General features: G+C 38.6%; 1 protein-coding gene across 2 annotated transcripts in view; it reads right to left on the bottom strand.

Moving 5' to 3' along the window:
* Positions 1 to 22,669, bottom strand: part of TRAPPC9 (trafficking protein particle complex 9) — a 1,018,418-nt gene that overhangs the window by 754,016 nt on the left and 241,733 nt on the right. For both annotated transcript variants that reach the window (XM_036742028.1, XM_036742029.1), the window contains one exon: positions 14,387 to 14,550. In XM_036742028.1, coding sequence (XP_036597923.1) covers positions 14,387 to 14,550 — 164 coding nt within the window. The remainder of the gene's footprint in view (positions 1 to 14,386; positions 14,551 to 22,669) is intronic.

Below are 22,669 nucleotides of genomic sequence, written 5' to 3'. Positions count from 1 at the left end.
ACCTTTGGCAGTCTGGCAAAGCCTACAGATCTCTTCTTAAAATGTTTTAAAATGCAAAAAATAAAACACAAAGGATTACAAAGGAAGCCAATTACACTGAAATACACTTATCGAAACAAAACAAAAACCAAGTTTATAGGCCCCAGGTTAAGAATCCCTATTTAGGATAAAATACAAACTTCTCTACTATTTAAAGACCTTAACAATTTGGCTCCGTCCATCTTTTCAGGTTTGTTGGCTACTACTCCTCACACACTCTTATGTTCCAGCCTACCTATCCTACTCGGTACTCATATAATCATAAATTTAGAGCTACAAGGGACCTGAAAGGTCATCAAGTCCAATCTCCTTATTTTATAGGTAAGGAAATTGAGGCTGGGAGAGCTTAAGTGACTTGCCCAGGTGTAATAGCAAGTAAAGTGGGACCTTTTGTTGTCTTTTGTTTTGGAGTGCTTCTTAGCACTAAGGCAATCAAGTGCCTTTGAGTCTTACCTTTGTTTGAATCGAGTCATTGAATAGAAATAATATATACGATGTGCTAATGATTAAAGATCTTTCCCACATCCTTTTCCTAAGTAGATACTAAACCCCAGGTCTGCACCCTTTTGCTAAGTAGGCACTAAACCCAAGGGCTCTAAACAAGATATATATGCTCTGAGGTTAGCATTTTGCTTTGGGGGGCTTACTCATGGGAAGAGTGTCCATGTGATTTAGCCAGAGGAGACTCTAGGTAGCCATCGGAGCTCCCCCAGCTTTGAAAACCCTGATGTTGGAGCATGTATCTCTCTCTCCCTCTCTCTCTCTCTGGTAACTATGTATGTAATGTCATGGTCAGACAGAAGCCTGTCTGTTGATTGGTGTTTATAATTTGTTCTGTTCATAATTTCTACTTGTAATTTCTGTTTGTATTCTCTCTGAAGTCCAGGGTGCTGGCTTTCCCCCCTGAACTAAGCGAATGGTATATGTATGTTTAATTAAAGTAAGATTGTTAACCCCTTAAAGTATTTAGCTTTCCTCAGAAAAGCAGATCAAAGAATCTGTGCTAGTAGCCCTTCTGTATGCTGGTGTTATTGGTCTTATACCACCACAGCAGCTGCTAGCAACATTGTTGTTACACCAAAACCACTCTGCTACTATGTATCTGAGGCAGATTCAAAACCATGTCTTCTTGGCTCCAGGCTCATTGCTCTATCCACTACAATGTTGCCCATACATGATACTGCACAGATTGTTCCCTTGACCAGGATGTATGACCATACCACCACCCTTGCATGAATTTCCTGACTCCCTTCAGGAACCTTCAGATGATTCCCTCACCCCACTAGCATACTCTTGCGAAGACATATTTTGTATTTAGTTTTCTGTGACTATGTTGTTTTCCCCTACAGAATGAAAGCTTCCTGGGTACAGGGATTGTTTTATTTTGTGTCTCATATCTTCAGAACTGAGGTATAGTATTTGGTATGGTTTTTTCCCGGATCAGATCTGTGATTTCATTGGCACAGGAAATTCCCATGAAGAAATTCCCTCTAAAAACGCAGATTGGCAAATACTCTGTAATTTATAGTCATAAAGAGGTATCTGGAAGGACTGAGATGTTAAGTGGTTTGCCCACTTAACCAAGCCAATGTGGGTCAGAGGGAGGAAGGACTTGAACCCACAGTTTCCTGAATCCAAGGTCCACTCTCTATCTATACATCCTCTCATATAATAGACAACTTAGTAAAGACTTCTTGTTATTGTTAAATAAAGCAGCAGGGGGTGAAGGGGGAGGCTGAAGGTAGAAATGGGGAAAGGAGAAAAGCAGGCATCTCCCTCTAGTGTATAAGGGCTTGTAATCATACATGTGAATATTATTAATATTTCCATCTAAAACGGTTATATTTTGTTAAGTGTTAGAGTTTTGATTATTTAGAAATTCATTTATGTAGAACATATTCCCTAACACCAAACAAGTATAGCTTTTACAGTATAAGGTGGAAATTTATGATCTGCTTAGGACTTTCTGCCTGTAGAAAATGAAAAATGAAATCATCAACCTGCTCCTCAAGTTTTATGTAGTTATCAGATTCCAGGAGACAGACTCTAAGTTTCTATTTTTCTTTCTAATCGTTATGGCACATAATTAGTTGTGACTAAATTTGAAGGGATAGATAGATAAATAGACAGATAGAAAGACAGATAAATGAATGAATATTAACAAAAGCCTATACAAAGATTGGGTATAAGGAGTGAGTGTATATGGGTATGCCTAATGGCATTTTGTGACCTTTGCAACTTAACAATTTTCTGTAACATTAATAGCAACTTATTTCAATGCTCAAATTTTTTGCTAAGAAATGATTCGAATTATATCTATCATTTGACACTGCTAACAGTCAGGGAAAACTTTAACACTGTTGACCTTCTGTTGTTTTCCAGACTTACTATTTGGCTTGAATTGAAGAGGTTCTTTAAACTGCAACTTTCATGAACAGGAAGAAAAGAAAGCAGGCATTTACCTCACACTAAATATCTGTGGATTCTGATATCAGCTCAAAAGCAGATATCCAAAAAGAGACAGACAGACTAAGAGAAGGTGAAGAAGTTGGAACAGTAGTGTGCAACTTTAGGAAAATACAGTAAAAGCGCCATTTCTCTGGTATTTTCTTATCCTTTTCCCACAGAGACATGGTCGAAATTTCTCTCATTGTCATCCATTCAATTCAATTCCATCCCTATCTCCTAAGGGTCTACAACGTGTAAGAAGAAACGCACACCAGCAGCAGTGTGTAAGACAGATTGGGCTGGGGCAGAAGAGAGGCAGGAAGAGCAGGTTTTAAGCCTGGGTAACTAGGAGAAAGGGCATGCCATTCACAGAAAGAGAAAGTTAGGATCAACAGCAATTGTGAAAAAGAGGGTTAACTTACTAAACAAATTATACAGAAAACGTTTACCAACTTAAGCAAATCAGTAAAAACTATTTTAGAAATATTCATTTCCAAGTAAACACCAGCCAATTTTTACATCTTATTCTACCCCATCTCCAGCTAGTTCAGTTCTATTGGAATTTAATAAATGAAATCTACAGAATAAAGGTAAAAGTAAGTAAATAACAGGAACTTGACAAATATTTGTTGAAATGTTGCCTATTCTCGAACTCAACTCAGATCACAGCTCTCCCAGGAATCTTTTGGATCACAACTGCTTGTCCCTAGTCCTTCCCACCCCACCGCAACAATGGTAAGAAGCGTTTTTTCTCACATTCTACAAGACACTTTTTCATAACTCTCCAGTACACTTTGCATTGCTAGGGGTTTCATCATGAATACCATATTAACTTGAGCAGTTGACAAGCAAGATGAAACTTTACTTGGGACTTTTTAATCCACCTATGATAGGTGTGGATGTGCCCATTTGAGAGTACTTTCCAACTCATGCCTACTTCAGTGAAGATGACTGACTGTAGTAGGTCAGAATCATCCCTCTGAACTTGGCCTTAAGAGAACCACAAAACTACAGTGGTAGGTCAGAGATATCCAAAGGGAGAACTGAGCAGCTACCGAAAAACAAACAAACAAAAAACTCTAAGAAGAAACCTAGATCCAGGAAAGGGGAGGGAAAACAGAGAAGTCTTCCCCCTGGGGTATTTATTAATGGCAGTCTTAGATTGCAACATTACACCTGTACATACTTTCACTTACATGAGGGAGAGAGAATGTTCCCAGACCTCAATCGGATTCCTGTGTTTAGTCTTGGAGAGACCATTGCAAAACTTTCAGTCCAAGAGATGGCAGCCATGAAGAGAGGAACCATAGGGCCAAGTGATGGAAATGTCTGAACCCCAGCATCCTGGGGAAATGTCAGTGGGTCCCAGACTGAGATTCATTCTATTATGTGACTCCAAAGTTAGAAAAGCAGTAAGGGACTTGTTTAAAATGGAGTAAATGTCTAGAAACTATCCTCAACTACTACCATGAGTATTTCAGACACTATATATTGCTCTTTAGCACTGTAAGTTCATTTCTTTAGTGTGGAATTGAGAAGTAAGGAAGAGAAAGTTCAAGCAGAAAATCTGTATGAGTCCCAGGGATGAAAATGGAACTCACTAGAATCTCCTGAGGCCCAAGTTAGTTTATCTTCCAAAGAGAGTCCAAATCAAGGTGGGGCTACGAATCAAGAGGACTTATCTCTGGGGAAAAGGTGGGTGTAATGGTAAGCAAAGTGGGACTTTTTTGCACTTTTTTCTTTTGGAGTGCTTCTCAGGCAATCAAGTGCCTTTGACTGAGTGTTGCCTTTTTTTGAATCAAGAATCTTTGATGACCTGCTTAAGTCACAAGAAAGCCTAAATCACATGACTTTGAGTCACATGGTTGTGACACCCTCTGACCCTGAAGAAGTGTATATATAACTCTAAGGTTAGCATTTTGCTTTGTGGCTCACTGGGAGAGTGTCCTATGATTTGACCAGATGAGATTCTGGGTAGCTGTTAAGGAGGTCCCCCGACCCTCACTGGCTTTGAAAACCCAGATGTTGGTGCGTGTCTCTCTCTGGTAACTATGTATGTATTACTATGGACAGACAGAAGGTCTCTCTGCTGATTCATGTTGTTTGCTCTGTTTATATAATTTCTGCTTGTAATTTCTGTTTGTGTTTTTTCTGAAGTTCAGGGGGCTGACTTTTTCCCCTGAACTAAGTAAATGATATATGTATGTTTAATTAAAATTAGACTGTAAACTCCCTAAAGTTGCTTTTCTTAGAAAAGCAGATCAAAGAACTTGTCCTAGCAGCCTTCCTGTGCACCAGTGTTATTGGCCTTACACCTCCAAAGCAGCTGCTAGCAGCATTGTTGTTACAGTGGGTCAAATCAGAAAAAGAATTATCTTTAGAGATTACTATGCACCTTTTGTATCATTTTGCCCTGACTATGTGTTAGAATACAAGTTATCCTGAGCATGATAAACACTATCACCTTGGGTATCCTCATGTAAACTGGGGCCCCTTTACCTATACTTGTGGAAACCTTGCTACATTCTGAAGTTTATGGCAGAAACTCTGGGAAAAGACAAAATGAGCCAAAAATATGTGACATGGAGGTGGGGGGTGGAGGGGAAAGACTGGAGAAAAAGAAAGAGAGGAACCACCTAAAACTGAGCCCAATTAATCTAAACAAAAAATTGCAGCATTAGTCCATGGGTCTCACACACAATATATATAGCTATTTTTACAGATATATCATTCTCCTAATTCAACTATAAGCTCTTTGAGGGAAGGAATCATATTCTAACCAAATGGCATATTTCACCCAGTATGCACCAAATTTGTTGTTGTCACCCCAACTAAACCATAGGTTTGCAAAGGGCAAGGTAGATATCTAAACACTTAAATATGCGCTCAAGCACTGGATAAAAACTTGGTGCTAACAAGAGTAGACAAAGTGAGGAGTTTAGAATATGTTTATCTAAAATGCATTAGTCTAGTTCATGTTATCAATAATGGAAGTATGAAAAAATCCAGAGTTCCAAAGCAATGTTAAACTCAACAGAACTAAAATAAAGTTGATAGTTAGATGGTGTAGCCAGAATGGCCTTTGTTTTCTTTGAATGACTCAGCTTACCTCATTGAGCCTCTGGACACTGTGGCTTGCTCTTCCGGGGCAGGAGGCCCAAGGAGCATTCCAGGGAAGCAGACAACTTCCTGTGTGATGAGTCATGGGGCTGGCTGAGGGGAGGTGTTAACGGCTATGCTAGGGGGAGGGGCCAAGTCAAGAACCAATCGGCCCTGGTCGTTCAGGCGGTGCTTGATGATGTCAAAAACTCTATAAGAGGGGAGAGGACAGCTTGAAGATCCTCTCTCTTCCTTTTCCGGTTGGAGCCAGCGACAGTTACAACGACAGTTACAGAGGCAGTTACGACAGTTACGTCAGTTACAGCCACAGCCACAGACACAGCTGAAGCAGGAGCTGCCAGTAGCAGAGCTGACCTACGGGAGAAAGCTGAACAAAGACTTCAGGCCAGTGGGTAATCTTATTACCATAGAGGGGGAAACATGATTTTGCTTTACGCAATCATGCTTCTCTGTAGCCTCCTGGTTACTCTTTCAAGGCGTACTTATTGGGCCTGGAAGCTTTTGATCAATATATCAAAATGGGGTGCTGGTTCATGGGTTGGTTACTGTGGAGCCTAAATAAATGTTTTGATTCTTCTGCCTTCTACTTTGAGAGTTTCTTATATCCGGCGGTTCCGAACGTTTCAGACATGTTTATGATCCTCTTTGAGATTATAAACTCTGCCCTCCTGATACATTTGGTGACGAGGATGGGATCGCTAGGTATAAGATCTCTATTTAGAAGCAGAACAATTCCAGAGGAAGAGATGAATATCCCAGGATGGGAGGATCCATTTTATTCCTCCCTAGCAAAAGAATTGGCTAAAAAAGCTGGACCCTGTGAAAACTGGGAACCAAGGCTACGGAGAGGAGATCCTAGGGATTTGGAAAAGTGTTTACGAGAAGTTGGGATTCAGTCAGGGGTATGATTTTAGAGAGGGGAGGTGTTAACGGCCACGCTAGGGGGAGGGGCCAAGTCAAGAACCAATCGGCCCTGGTCCTCCCCCTCAATGTATCAGGAGGGCAGAGTTTATAATCTCAAAGAGGATCATAAACATGTCTGAAACGTTCGGAACCGCCGGATATAAGAAACTCTCAAAGTAGAAGGCAGAAGAATCAAAACATTTATTTAGGCTCCACAGTAACCAACCCATGAACCAGCAACCCCATTTTGATATATTGATCAAAAGCTTCCAGGCCCAATAAGTACGCCTTGAAAGAGTAACCAGGAGGCTACAGAGAAGCATGATTGCGTAAAGCAAAATCATGTTTCCCCCTCTATGGTAATAAGATTACCCACTGGCCTGAAGTCTTTGTTCAGCTTTCTCCCGTAGGTCAGCTCTGCTACTGGCAGCTCCTGCTTCAGCTGTGTCTGTGGCTGTGGCTGTAACTGACGTAACTGTCGTAACTGCCTCTGTAACTGTCGTTGTAACTGTCGCTGGCTCCAACCGGAAAAGGAAGAGAGAGGATCTTCAAGCTGTCCTCTCCCCTCTTATAGAGTTTTTGACATCATCAAGCACCGCCTGAACGACCAGGGCCGATTGGTTCTTGACTTGGCCCCTCCCCCTAGCATAGCCGTTAACACCTCCCCTCAGCCAGCCCCATGACTCATCACACAGGAAGTTGTCTGCTTCCCTGGAATGCTCCTTGGGCCTCCTGCCCCGGAAGAGCAAGCCACAGTGTCCAGAGGCTCAATGAGGTAAGCTGAGTCATTCAAAGAAAACAAAGGCCATTCTGGCTACAGATGGTAAGGGACATTTGTTGTATTTCTACTACTTAATTTTATATTGTCTCTGCTGCCCTCCCCTGCTCAAATACTCAGTCTTACTCATCTTCTCGGCTTAAGGTTTTATTTTCACAGCTTCTTCTATTTTGCAGTCCATTTATTAATACTGACAGTTTTTTGCTACTGTAGAACATAAATGACAGGAATTAGTCCCTTTTGTATATTTTGGAAGCAGATGGTTTATTTGCATGAATTTAATTTCATAAGAAAATTTATTACATCTTGAGACTTGAATAAAATAAGAATGACTGCTTTAATTTTTCATTTAAAAATGCATTTCCTTGAAAATGTCAACAATTTTATAGATTTTTGCATGCATACATCCATATACAAGGATCAAGGCAGCATGATTCAGTGGAAAATATGAGGGAGATCAGGACTGTGGGCTCTAACTTGCCTAAGAGACTTGCCCAAGTCCAACTCTCTTCTTAACCTTGGGTTTCAGTTTCCTTATCTGTAAAATGAAAGGATTAGACTAGATATCTGCTAAAGATCTTTCCATCTCTAATATTATCAGTCAAGAAGCAATCATTAAATATTTACTATCCACATCAGGCATCATTCCAAGCTCTGGAGGTAGAAAGAATGGCAAAAAGAGAATACAAGCAGCTTTTATTCTAATGAGGGGGACATTAAAAAATGAGGTAAGGAGAAGCTCTAACCAGAGTAAAAAGGAAGGAATGTAAGTGGGAAAGGCATCAGCCTCTAGAGGGAGTGGAAATATCTTCCTGCAGATGATGACATTTGAGCTGAGTCTTGAAAGTGCCTGGGAAATAAAGAGATGGAAAAGTGGAGGAACACTCCAGGCATGGGGAATAGTCAGGAAAAGAGCACTGAGGCAGGAAGAGAGTGCCTTGACCAAGGAATTGCAAGTAGGCCAGCCTTGCTAAAGTGTAAAATGTGTGAAGGAGAACAAAGTTTAAGAAAACCATAAAGGTAGGAAGGAGGACAGGTTATAAAAGTTTTAATGTCAAGAAGAAAAGTTTATATTTGATAGTAGAAATAAGATGGAACTACTGGAGCTTATTGAGTAGGGAATTAACACAATTATACTTACTCTTGAAAAAAATGACCTTGGCAGCTAAGTGGAGGATGGATTATACTAGGGAAGAAGGAGATGTGTTAGAAGGTTATTGCAACAGTGCTGATACTCGGTGATGAGAGACAAAACTTTGTGAGTAAAGTAGATGTACAAGAAAGATGTTGTAAAGGTTGAAATGAAAAGAATTGGCAACAGACTGAATGCAGAGGGTAAATGTGAGTGAAATCAGTACAACATCAAGGTTTTTAGTCAGGGACATCCAGTTTTAGATGGTCAAAAGATAAGTTATAAGTCCCAATCTCTCTATGCCTCAAGTGTCTTATCTATAAAACAGGGATGAAAAATGGCTAGCTAACTTCCCTCAAGGGGTGAAGATCAAATATGATTTTTTTAAATGGATTCAAATCCTGGCTCTACCATCTACTGCCTCTTTGACCCCATAGGCAAGTCATTTAATTTCTCTGGGACTCAGTTTCTACATCTGTAAAATGAGAAGAGGAACTGAAGTCACTTATAGCTCTGTCTTTATGAGTCCATAACACTACATAAGTGTATTACAGAATCACAGAACTTTAGAGGAAAAAAGGAGAACAGCAATGATCCAGCACAACCCAAACCTGAAATGTAATCCCCACAACAATGCACCCAACAAGTGGTCATCTAGTCACTACTTTAAACATCCCCAGGAAAAAGGAACCTACTACCACTGGAGGAGGCTCACATTTTCTCAAAAGACAGCAAGAGAACAAGAGGCAGGCTCCAGTATGTTGGATGCATCCTCCTAAGCAAATTTACACAAAAATGTGGACAAGAATCACACAGGATGAAGTGAAGAGAGGTCACAACCTGCACCAGTGAATAAGGTACTTGAAGCAAGGACTTACCCAGGTGAAATGAACTTCAGAGAGCATTTCAGCAAAAGGAATTAATTAGAAAAAAAAAAGGCAATAAGGCAGGAATGCATGTGATAAGTAAAGAGATAAGGAAATGACCAGAGAATCATACAATGAAAGAGAAAATCTAACTTAGAAAGGATCAAGGAGGTCAACTAGCTTTATCACCATTACCAACAGACCTCACACCCAACAAAGCAGAAATCTCTTCAACAACTGCTTACTTTACCTACTCACTGTTTTTTAGAACCATTTCTAGTTTTTTAAATTTCTCATATTGGTGGGGGGAGGGGTGTAGTATAACTTTCACAACAATTTTATGACTTTTTTGAATTTGTTTATTCAACTTTAAAATAAAAAGTATACACGTAGGCATTGACAGAGAATGGCAACTAGTCAACAATCCTTTCCCAATCTTTATGAAGCCACCTAGTAAAATGGGGGGTGGGGGTGGAGGGTGGGGAATGGAGCACAAAGTCTAACTTTAAACATCTCTGACAATAGATATGTTGAACACGTCACTAAATCTCTCCAAGAATCAGTTTCCTCATTTACAAAAAACATAGACAACACTTTGTACTCCCTATCTCATAGATCTGTTATAATAAAAGTGTCTTTAAACCTTATAGTACTATATAAATTGGGGCAGTTATTTTTATAATTGTTATTACTATCACGAACAAAGAAGCCAATTTCATCATGAGGTCCCTCCACAATATTTTCCTAATATTGGACTGAACCCCAACTCTCTGCAACTTGTATCCACCGGTCCCAATTCTACCCTCTGGGACCAAGTAGACAATATGAAGACCAATTTGGCTCCAATCCAGTTAAGTCGCACTTGTACCAGAGGACTCCAATACTTCCTTTACAATTAGGGATTACTTTAAGCATACACAAAAAATAAAGAAAGATTATTTCAGTCTTGGAATTTCCAAAGCAAATGTTTAAAACTTACTGCAAACTAGCTAATAATACCATGAGAGAAAAACCTAGGTGACATGTCTGTGGGACTGAATATAATCTGACTTTACTGTTTCAAGGTGGTAAATTTTATGATGCCATAAAGTATAAAAAGTACAATGGAAGGTCCTTAAAAACAGAGTTCACTGTAAAGACTTAGACACACTAGGGATCATTCCCCTGTTTTCTCACCCTATCTAAATCCTACCACATCCTTCCAACCTCAGCTCAAGTCCTACTATGTCCATGAAACCTGTTCTAGGTAGCCAAGTTCCCAATAATGACTTTCTTTTCTTGACATCTACCTTTCCTAACACTTTCAACAAGCACCATACAACCCAAAATTGAGGAGTTTCATAAACCTTAACGCACTATATAATCGTACCTATCATTACTGTTGCTGTTGCCTTGTTATTCTTTACCATTGTAGAATTTCCCCAGAGCTGTACTATTCTCCTACTGTTTCCAAATGTAATAGTGCTATGTCCCTCCTCTAAAGCAATAACTCACTTTTACACAACGGAAACCCACTCCCTGAGTTATTACCTTGGAAACTTGGGTTTCTGTCTGCATCTGGGAAGACTATCCACAGTTTTCCAGGTTCCTATGATATTACTCATGAGCTGGATTAGAATTCAGCTTCAGACTATTGTAACCTGTTTGCCTCAGTTTCCTCATCTGTAAAATGAGGATAATAATAGCACTTACCTCACAGAGTCATTGTGAGGATCAAATGACATAATAAATGAAATAATAAGCGCAGTACCTAGCACATAGTAAGTGCTTTGTAAATGTTGGCTAGTATTAGTATTACTTCTGAAAAGAAGCTAGAAGGTAGTCACTGGCAAAGGGTAGTCTCCATTCTAACTGAAAAGACACTAGAGGAGGCCCCAACTATGTCTTTAATTGTCCAAGCAAGGGACTGAATGCTGGCCAATAGCAATGAGTAGAGATTGTAGAGCCTAAGGCATAGAGGACAGTGAAGTGGGGAAAGGCACAGACCAGGTGAAATCACAAGCTGAATGAGGCCATGCGAAGACCACTTACAAGCCAGGAAAAGACAAGGGGTTAACTGGTAGGCCCTGGGGCAGGTGGGAATACCAACATGGTTGAAAGCACCTTTCTCATTCCTTCTCTTCCTGTACCTTACAAAATACTGATGGCCACCAGCCTAGGTTTCGGGTGGGGGGTATTGGGGGAAGCTGGGAGTGATTTGCACACAAACAACAAGCTTTAGTGAGGTCCTGGTAGCCAACCCGACATTCATTTCATCCTCAATACATTCCACCCCCACCACCACCACCCCATGAGGTAACTAACAAATGGACAAGGGCAAAAAGATCCGGCAAAAGTCACAACAAGTGAGCTGCCAATTAGTCAACAAGTAAGTCAACATTAGTTAAATTGGTCAACAAGTCAGTCAACGAATACTTATTAAACTCCTAGTATGTGTTAGGCACTGTGCTAATGGGAACATGAATAAAGGAAAAAGAAAGTCCCTGATCTCGAGGAGCTTATTGAGTCTCCTGATCCTGACTTCAGGGTCCTGTACATTACATGTTGCCTCTGTTTCCCAATCAGAACATCAAATCCTTAAGCACAGAGACTATCTCCTCCTTCCATATGTCCCAAAACACATAGGCTTGTGTTTCAGCAATCCAGCTAGCAGCTGTTGTGGGGGTGTAAGATCAACACAACCCCAACAACAAGCATGCCGCAAAAGCACAGGTTCTTTTGATCTGCTTAACTAAGGAAAGCTACGTGAAGGGGTTGACAAGCTTACTTTAATTCAGCAAACAAATATCATTCACTTAGTTCAGGGGAAGAGACCACCACACTGAACTTCAGAGCAAATTACAAACAAATTACAAACATCAATAGACAGACCAAATACAGATTCATAGTTACCAACATCTAGGTTCAGCCTGGGAGCTCAGAACAAGGGCCGGCCCAGAGTCACTTGCACCATCACTGCTGTGGGTAAGAGCTCCAAAGAAGAGAAAGCCAACCCCTGGTTTCATATCTTTTTCAGCGTCAGGGGTGAGTCACACATGCGACTCACCCATGTGACCTAAAATCATCACAATGAGGCGACTTAAACCCACGTGGTCTAAGAGCCTCTGATGTCCCAAACCTATCACTCAAACTCATATGTAAAACTAGGCCCTCCCCTGAGTTAGCCCCACCTTGGGCCCCACCTTAGTTACCAATCCACACCCACATAGGTTTTACACCCAATAGGGGTTTGGGCCTGGGGCTTAGCACCTAGTTAGGCTCAATGAAATATGCTGAATTACTCAAAGGAAACAAAAGCCAAACTCTTCAAGGGCACTTGGTGAACTAAGTGTTAAAAGCCCATTTTGCTTACCAACACAGCTTGGGCTGGTGCTTGGTGCCTAATATCCTGATTGATTTAAAGTTGGCCTGTAATCATTTTAGGGTAGGGAAGAATAAGAAAAAGGAATTCCCTTTCTCTCCATCATAAAGAGCACTGATTAAAGTGAGAGGGCCTAGAAGCAAATGCTGGCTCTGTTAGCTTATTAACTGTGATATTATCACAGTTAATATCACAGTGATTTTGCCAAATCACTTAACCTCTCTGACTCTCAATTTCCTCATCTATAAAATGTGATGACTGAACTATATGACTTTAAAGATGCTCTTCAGCTCTAAAACCTATGATTCTACGAACACTAAGTCTAATTGGTGCAACGTATTACGTGAAGAAACAATGTGGGCTTAGGATCAGAAAACCTAAGCTGCAGTCTCAGTTATACTCAATAGCTGGGTGACTGAATCGTAAGATAATAGATTCAGAGCTGGAAGAGACCTTGCAGAGCATCAAGTACAACTCTTTCATTTGATGCATGAGGAACCTAAAGCCAAGGAAGGTTAAGTGACCTACCGAGAGTCATGTGGCTAGTATATGTTTGAGGCAGAATTTGACCCCAGTCCTTGTATGTCACTGAGGATCATGATATCTGCCTAACATGCTATAAAGTATTATAATTATGTCTCTAGCTCCAATGTATCCTTCCAGAACATACTAAAACTTAAGAGATAAGAAATGACTTCGCAAAAGTACTCTATATATTACTCTATTTGCTGTTGCTAGTAGTAGTATATAACCTAACCACCCTAATTGCCTCACAATGTTCTCACATTTGGATGACCATATTTCTAGGGGAAAAAAGAAAGGGGTTTGTAGGCTGCAACAAAAGATATTGGTAAAGATTCCAATAAGAACTTGGGAAGTACATTAATAGCAACTACTATATACCAAATACTGGGCTTTCACTTTCACTTGAAAGTGAAAGAAAGATTAGACTCATTCAGTGTTGTACTAAGGGGCATAACTAGCATCATAAAGTGGAAGTTACAAGGAGGCAGAGCACTACTAAAGACAAAAGACCTTCCTAATAATTCCTACTATTCTAATAATGAAAAGCTCTGTCTCATAAGGTAATGAGTTCTCTATCACTGAAAGTGCTTAAGCAGTGGTTCAACAATCACTTTTCTGGCATGCTGCAGAGGGACTCATGCATAGGCAGGAGGCTGGAATACAAAGTATCTCAGGTAGCTGCCAACTAAGGCTCTATTGTACTATAAACTCTAATTTTATGAGGTTGGTGGGAGAGAATGAGAACTATTAATCAGCCAATAAACATTTATTAAGTGCCCCCTATGTGCTAGGCACTGTGCTAACAGCTGCATTGGGCTGAAGTAACACATTGTTTACAAATCACCTCTTGGTGTCGCCGTCCTCTCCAGAAAGAATACAGGATTGGGTGGATTTTGATTTTGATTTGGCGTGGCAATTTTTACATGCTAAATGTTCTATATATCTTTAAGTGTTATGCTTATTTTTTGACAGTCAAAAAAGCGAAATGGTCAGTTTGAAAGGTAACTTGAAAGGCAACTAACTCTCTGGGCAAATTTACTAACAGCAATAGGGCATAATGGTCTTGGAGTATATTTTTGCTTGTGAACTACAAGTATGGGGAAATTATTTGTGCTCTTCTACTGAAAACTAAGGATGCGGGATCTGGCCATTGAATCAATTTGGCTTGTTAGCAGTTTCTAATAATGTAATCTGAGAAATGCAAGCTAGCATACCTTTGGTGGTAAGAATTTTTGATGTGACTTCTAGTTTCTCCAAAGGTTCAGTGCCAATGTTTTCCAATTTGATGTCAAGTTGCTGGGTTTCTCCATTATAAAGCTGGACAGACACATTAGTGGAGATTTCATCCCCAGAGGCAGGCTGCAAAGTGCGGGCTGACCTAAAACAGAGCAATAAAATAAAAGACTGACTCAGCATTTTAAAAATTATTCATATCAAAACATACTACAGGCATTATAAAATGTGAAGGGAAATTATGACTCATGAAAATAGACTTTAGGATCCAACCAATCAACAGAAGCATAAAAAATATGAAACTATCCTAATCCATATATCTTAAAATTCAGTTAATTCACGATTAATTCATATTTTTAAAACTATACCAACCAAATTCCCTAGGGGATAAAATGTGGAGTTTTATAAAATAAAAATTCATTTAGAAAAACAAAACATTTAGAATAATAAGAGAAATGATTAAAAGAAGTAGGGACAAAGAGGAAACAGCACTGCCAGACCTCAAACTCTATTATAAAGTAGCTTTCAACAAAACCATCTATATTCGTTAAAATATACAGAGGTAGAAAGTAGATAAGTGGAACAAACTAGAGAAAAAAAAAGAATCAGAAATAACAGAACTCAATAACCCAATGTTGCATAAAATGCAAAACATAAATTACCTAGGAAAAACACTCTTTATTTGATAAAAATTTCTGGGAAAATTGGAAGGCAGTCTGATAGAAATTAAGCTGAGACCAACACTTTACACCATGCTCCAAAATATATTCTAAATGGATATATGATCTTAAGGATTAAGGATCATACTATTAAAAAATTATAGATCATATGCTTCTCATAGTTATGGGTAGGAGATATATTCTTAACCAAAGAAGAGATAGAAGCAATTACAAAAAATAAAAGAGATAACTTTAATTACTTGAAACTGAAAAGTTTCTGCATAGACAAAGTAACACACCTAGGATAAGAAGGGAAGTGGTTGAATGGGGAAAAAGAAAATCTCTGTATAAAATTTCCCTGATAAAGGATTCATATCCAAGATGTATAAACAATACACACATACACACAGAGACATCTCCTAATGGATTTGTGTTCAAACGATAAAACAGTTCTCACAGGAAGAACTGAAAAGCATTTTCAACCACATGAACAATTGCTTAAAATCACTAATAAGAAGAGAAATACAAATTAAAACAAGCCTGAGGTCCCCCCAAAATAGCAACATTCAATGTTGGAAGGTTTGTAGAATGATAGGCACACTCATACGTTGTTGGTGGGGCTATAACATAGTATGACTATTTTGGAAAGTCATTTGGAATTATGCAAATAAAGTGACTAAAATGTAAATACCCTTTGGATGGGAAATTCCATTACTGGGCTTATACCTCAAAGAAACCATCAATAAGAAGAAAGTAGCCATATACTCCAAAATATTTATAGCAGCAGTTTTTGTGATATCGAAAAATTGGAAATAAAGCAATTGCCTATCAATTAGGCAACGGCTAAACAAACTGGTATACGAATGTAATGGAATATTACCATGCTATGAGAAATGATGTATGTGATGAATATAGAGAAGCATGGAAATCCCTGTATGAAGTGATGCAGAGTGAAGTAAGCAGATGCAAGAAAATAATATATACAGCAAACGCAACAATGTAAGTGGAAAGAATGACACATTAAAAAATGAAAAATCAATGTAACAAAACAATAAAGTTCAAGCAAGACTCAAGCGAAGAGATATGAGAGGACATTGCCAAACCATCCCATCATGGAGGAGAAAAGTCTACAGGAGTTACATATTGCATACGTTTTGGGGCTTTTTCAATATTATTGATCAGTTATGTGGTTTTTGTTTTTTCTTTCTCTCTCTAAAAAATATTATTCATTATATGGAATGGTTCTCTGGGAGGAACAAAGGGAAGAACATTCGGGATAACTATGATAATGTAATAAAGAGAAGATAAAAACTTACTTTAAAAAAAAGAAATTCACCATCGTCTGCTTTAAACTCAAGATAGAGAAGAAATGAGTTCATGACTTAGCTATACAGATGACTAGCTATGTGACCACAGACAAGGCACTGAAGTGCTCTGAGTCTCAGGCTCTTAAGTAACTGAAGCTCTCTGTGGGGGATAATAATAGGATTTTTTAAGGAAAGCCTAATGCAAATTTGTTATTGTGGTTACTGCTCTCATTATTACAACTGCCCTTCTTAGTATATATTCTAGACAAACTAAACATCCTCAGCCTGCCCTCTTCAGTTTCAAAGCCTTTGATCACCATGTCCTATGCCTGAAACGGACTCCTCTCAACTTTGAATCCTGAAATCTTACCCTTCCTTCCAGGCCTAATTTAGGTGTCTTTTCCTGAATAAGACTTCCTTAATCCCACGAACTAGATGTAATCTCTCCCTTTTGGTTTCTTTCATAGCACTCTTTTTAGACTCTTCCACAAAATTACACATTCTTGTCATCTTTACTCATTAGACTGTAAGATACTTCAAAGCAGGTGTTATGTCCTAGCCATCTTGGTATCACCCACACCTGGCATAAGAACTAATCAGGAAGATAATTCTAAATGTTAGTTGAAATGAATAGTTGCCTACTTCAATACTTCAATGGGTGTGTGACTTCTTGGGGGAGGTAACTCCCCCTATAAACACAGTTTCAACCAACCCATTTCTTCTAATCTGTGCAATTCTTGCTTATATCTTTTCATAAACCCTCTATAAAGAATCTGTTCAACATACAGAAACTTCTAACTCTTTTAATATTTCACAGACACCAGTGAAACACAATAACTGCTCATCTGTTATCCCTCCCTTTAGATACTTGTACAATACCTCAAAAAAAAAACCTATCACAAACTCAAAAGCACCTTAATAAAGGGAAGAGGAGAAAAAAGACACATCAAACTAAAACTCATATGCTAATTTACTACAGCAAAATCCAGTAAATACTTAAATAGGCCACTATATATAACAGAGCAAAAATTAAATTAAAGACACGTATAACAAACTCTCTATGCCACTGATGAAAAATGTTAGGAAAATCTACAGCCATTGGGTATGATAAACTCAACAAAAACATAAAAGGGAATTCTCAATTCTTAACATATGACCCCCTGGCAGTAGGTCAGTAATGGCACCTTTTATGTACGAAGGCTGACACATTGATTATACCTAATGGGTTGCCAACATAAACTTTAAAAAAACAACTGTGAGAAGGTGCCATTTTTTTTAAATAAGGCTTGAGAGTCTCTGTGCTAAGTATTAAAAAAAATAGTGCTAACTTTAAAGTAAAACTCATTTTAAGTATACTTAGCTCTCTCTCTCCCATAGTTATACATTGGAGAAGACTAATTTGCTTCTATATGATGGGCAAGAGTTGACTGTTCATGAAGGGGGCCACTTACTTGATTTCTAATAGGGATAGGGAGAGGTATTGCCCAGTGATTTCACAAACATATGGAACTCCCAAATGAGAAAGTTCCCTCTGAAGATATAGGTTGGCACTTTCTCTTCACTTAAAGAATTGCCTACAGGGGGCAGCTAGGTGGCACAGTGAGTAGAGCACTGGCCTTGGAGTCAGGAGGACCTGAATTCAAATCCAGCCTCAGACACTTGACACACTTACTGTGTGACCTTGGGCAAGTCACTTAACCCCAATTACCCTGCCTTCCCCCCTCCAAAAGAAAAAGATTTGCCTATAACACTAACAGGTGAAATGACTTGCTAACAATCATATAACCAGAAAGTGTCAGTATTCATCCCAGATCCTTGGTCAGCTTTCTGTTCACTGCACCATGCTGTCTATTTGTGAGCTTAAATGCTACTGTACAACAGGAACTCCAAGTAACTTTCTCTATCTTATTACCAATTATTAAGAAAATTTTTTACAAAGCTCATTTTGGTAAGTGGGTATGTCTATCTCACAGCTGATACCAGGATATTTCCAAATGTAACAGTCCTTATTGCAAATCTGGATAAAGTAGAATCACAGACCTTCAGAGTAGGAAGGATCCTTGGAGATCCTCATGTCCAATCCTCTCAACTGACAGATGGGAAAATTGAAGTACGGAAAAATTAATTGATTTATTCAAGGTCACACAGGTAGTTAGTGGCAGAATCAAGACTAGGACCTAGGTCTCCAGGACTTTTTCTAATACAATTCTGGTAATACTGGTCCAAGGTTGTTTTTCCCTAGGCAAAAAGAAGCACCAATCCACATTCCCATTTTTGGAAAATTTTTACATTTATCAGATTTCAAGAAGTATCACAGAATGCTCAAAAGTACATTCGACTTCGAATCAAAAGATACTTTAATTCAAATACCGCCTCCAACACTCACTAGTTTTGTGATCTTGGTCAAATCACTACCTTCCGGAACTCTATTTCCCTCTTTTATAAGATGAGGTTAATAATACCTAAATTTTCTACTCTACATTATCATTCTAATAATACAAAGTAAATAATGGATGTTAGCAACCTTAAAATATTTTTTAAACATCAGCTATTGTCCTTATTCTTCTCATCTATAAGTACTACTTAAAAAACATTTTCACTGTGTCAGTAAAATCTAACATATCTAAGTTTAAAAGAAATAATTCCATGTCTCAAAGAAAAGTAATTTTAATATATAGATCTGATAATTACATTTACATATGCATATAATAAACATTCTTCCTCTGTATAATGAAGGGGTTGGACTAAACAATACAAAGTCTCTTCCACCATTGAAACTGTATAATTAAGCATTTTCTTCACGTAAAATTATGCTAGGTGCTATAGATAAAGAACCATAAAGATAAAGTTCCTCTTCTCTGGAAGCTTAATTAATTCACAAGATCTATTCAAATATAAAGCTTACTCTCTAAAACTCTCCATTACTATTACTGATTCCATTTAATTTAATTCCAGCCACAATCTCTCCACTGAATTCCACTCCAATATTTCCAAATACCTGAGAAATACCTCCACTGGAATGTCCCACCAGCACATAAAACTCGAAATCTTCAAAATTAAACACATCGTTCCCTTCCCAAAATCTTCCCCTCATACACATCTTGTTGATGAAAGTAATCAGAGAAATTAAACTGCTTTAGCTACCTCTCATATGTTTTGGTATGTTATTGAATTGCTATAGTTTTCTCTTTCTATAATATACTTTCACAAATTCTTTATGATTAAATCATTTAGTTTACAGCTAATTTTAATCCTTTTTTTCCCCAAAAGGCCCCTTACTGAATACATGTACTTCACTGTGGTCAGTAATGAATATATTTAGTATTTCTGCTTTTATGCATTTATTTTTGTGGATTTTATGTCACAATACATTGTCAATTTCTGTAAAGGCATCATGCACATTAAAGAACTATGCAAACTCCTTTCTGTTCCCATTCAGTAATCTCCATCTTTCTAATCTCTACTTTTTTCTAAAGTTTTATTCAGGTTGCTAACTTCTCTGTTTATCTTTTTGCTGTATTTGTCTAGGTTTGAAAGGAGTATATTGGATTGACTCACTAATAAAGCTTTACTGTCTATTTCTCCCTGCAATTCAATTAATTTTTCCTTTAAGTATTTAGATGCTATGCTACAACATGGATTATTTGGCATCTAGATGCCTTAAGCAGACCTGCGCAACTTGGCAGTAGGTAGGGGCCAAAATTAAAATATGCTAAACTTCTTTGGGTGACAGGTTTTTAGCAGCTCACTGTCCAAGTAAAGGTAACTAGAGTCAGACTGATGATGGTTAGTTGCCATGGGTCATGTGACAAACAGGAGAGAATGTGCAACTCACCCCCCAAGTTACATGATGGACACAATAGTAACTAGTGGAAGTCGGGTTAAGTGGGGCACGGACAAAGCACTCATTACAGCTTTACTTTCTTTTACATCCTCTATAGTTTTTGCAGGCAGCTTGAAATTCTTTGGTGGGCTGCAAGCAGCCCACAGGCCATGTGTTGTACAGGCCTGTCCTTAAGTATAATGTAGTTTTCCTGTATCTCTTTTCACCATGTCTACTTTTACTGCTTCCTTGTACGAAATGTTTGTAAATCCCTGCTTTTTTTAAGTGTAAATATGTTTCAAGTATGTTTCTTGTAAACAACATACTGATGGATTCTGTTTTCTATTTCTTTCTGCTATCCATTGATTTCTCATCTCATGAAGTGAAATATTTAAAAATGTGAAATCCAAAGACCTTTACATTGTTGCATTGTGGCATCTGCTCCTAAGTATTTTCATTAGATAGGAAGATTTCCTCACAGGGTCTTGGATTATAGTTGCTAAATGTGTCTCTAAGACACACGACACAATGATTATGTCTGACTCACTGACTGTTATCTTGTTCCAGCATTTTTCTCTCTTCTTCTTCTTTCCTGACCAGAATAGGATAATGGGCATTTGGAGCATTCTGTTGCCTTGCTGGATTCAGATAGTATAAAGTAGGTAGTGCAGTAACAGATTTTTGTGAAATGTGGAGATGTGGCTTGAGAATGACCTGCATTGTGAACATCTTATGGAGAAACTGGGCTATCAGTTGATGGAGAGAAATGAGGCTATTTGATTTTTTTTCTTAGTGCCAAGCTGAATTCATAACTACTCTTGGCTTAACTAACTGAAATAAGTTAGATTGTCTGCATTTGGAGTTAGTGTAGCTCAGCCGGAAGTTAGTATGTTGGGAAAAATTCTTCAATTCCCTACCAGAAAGGTGTATAAAATGATAATATTATGTCATAGGTATAAATCATGTTACAAAGTACCTTTCTCATGACATCCCTATAAATAGTGGCACCCATATTACCACTTTCAGACCCATTTATTATATACTTCTCTCCCTCATGCATTCTATATTACAGCTGGACTGTTCTACTTATTCTACATCCATGACATTATATAACCTACCTACAGGGCTTTTTGCAGATTGTACTTCATGCCTGGTATGCCCTCTGCTTCACCTCTGACCTAGAGAATCCCTAGCTTCCGTCAAAGCATAAAGTTGGTGGCCATCTCATAATGCAAGTCTTTTCTTATCCTTGAAATTAGTAGCATCCCTCTCCATCCCCAACTACTTTGTTTCATTTTGCAAATACTTATTTGTACATATTTTGTTTTCTGCTGGTAGAACATAATCTCCTTAGATGAAGTGATGCTTCATTTTTATCTCTTTATTGCTAGCACCCAGTCCAAGCCTGGCACATGGCAGGTGTTTAACAAATGCCCATTTAATTGAATTGAAACAGTTTAACTGATGAGAGGGACCCAAGATTCAGAGTTGAAGTGACTTGCTCAAGGTCATACAGCTACTAAGTAGGAGAGCAAGGACTGAAATTCAGAGCTGGTTTCTGACTTCTCACCTAGTGCTCTTTTCACCATAGCATGCTGTCTCTTTAAAAGACCCTTGGTGTTAGGCTTGAGCTGGTTAGTTCTTGATGATACAGGGAGGGTTCCAAGAGGTGTTTTCCTTAGGGTCCGTGGCAAAAGAAGTGAGCATATGGGCACTATGATGAGTCACTCGATATTGCTACTTCAAGAGACTTTGTTACAGGTTCTACATGTAAATCCAAGCTTTAGTATCATTGTGGGATGTATGGATGAGGTGGATAACTGGTATTTTGTATTCTTATTGTGGATATATCTGGAGCTCATACTATCTGCAGAACCGAAATGGACTCTCCTTCATTTGTATGTATTTCACTGACAATCATAGGAATCAGGAAAAGGTTAATGTAGGTAACTGGGACAAGCTAGGGATTCTAAGAGGCAAAAGGTAAAAGGAATTAATTCTAGATCAGACCTAATTCACACCAGTCCAGTGTTCATGCCCAGGACTGGAATGTAATAAAACACTCATCAAACATACAATACAATAAAAATGGCTTTACCTATAACAAGAGATTCAAAGGATATAATTACTAAAATACAAACACTGTCTTCTCATTCATCAAGGCAACAAGACAGAGTTAAAAAGATATCCTGCAAGTTATAATAGTAATCAGGGCGGTGCCTTTTGCTGTTCTCTTAAATGCCTGTAATGATTCTTGCCTTTCAAATTTAATGGCCAGCAAAATGGGATTTTTCACTGTTCCTTGTTTGAGTGCTTCTCAGCACAGGAGGTAATTAACTGCGCCAGGGCCCTGAGACAGGTATATAAGATCCAAGGTTGGCATTTGACTTTTGGGGCACACTCATGGAAGGAGTGTTGAGACTCTGGGCAAGCCATAACTACCCCCGGCTTTGTAACCCAGATAGATGTTGGTGA

The sequence above is a fragment of the Trichosurus vulpecula genome, chromosome 1 (genome assembly GCF_011100635.1).
Source record: "Trichosurus vulpecula isolate mTriVul1 chromosome 1, mTriVul1.pri, whole genome shotgun sequence".
Lineage (NCBI taxonomy): Eukaryota > Metazoa > Chordata > Mammalia > Diprotodontia > Phalangeridae > Trichosurus > Trichosurus vulpecula.
The sequence above is the reverse complement of the archived record's forward strand: the minus strand, read 5'-3'. Positions and strand labels throughout refer to the sequence as shown.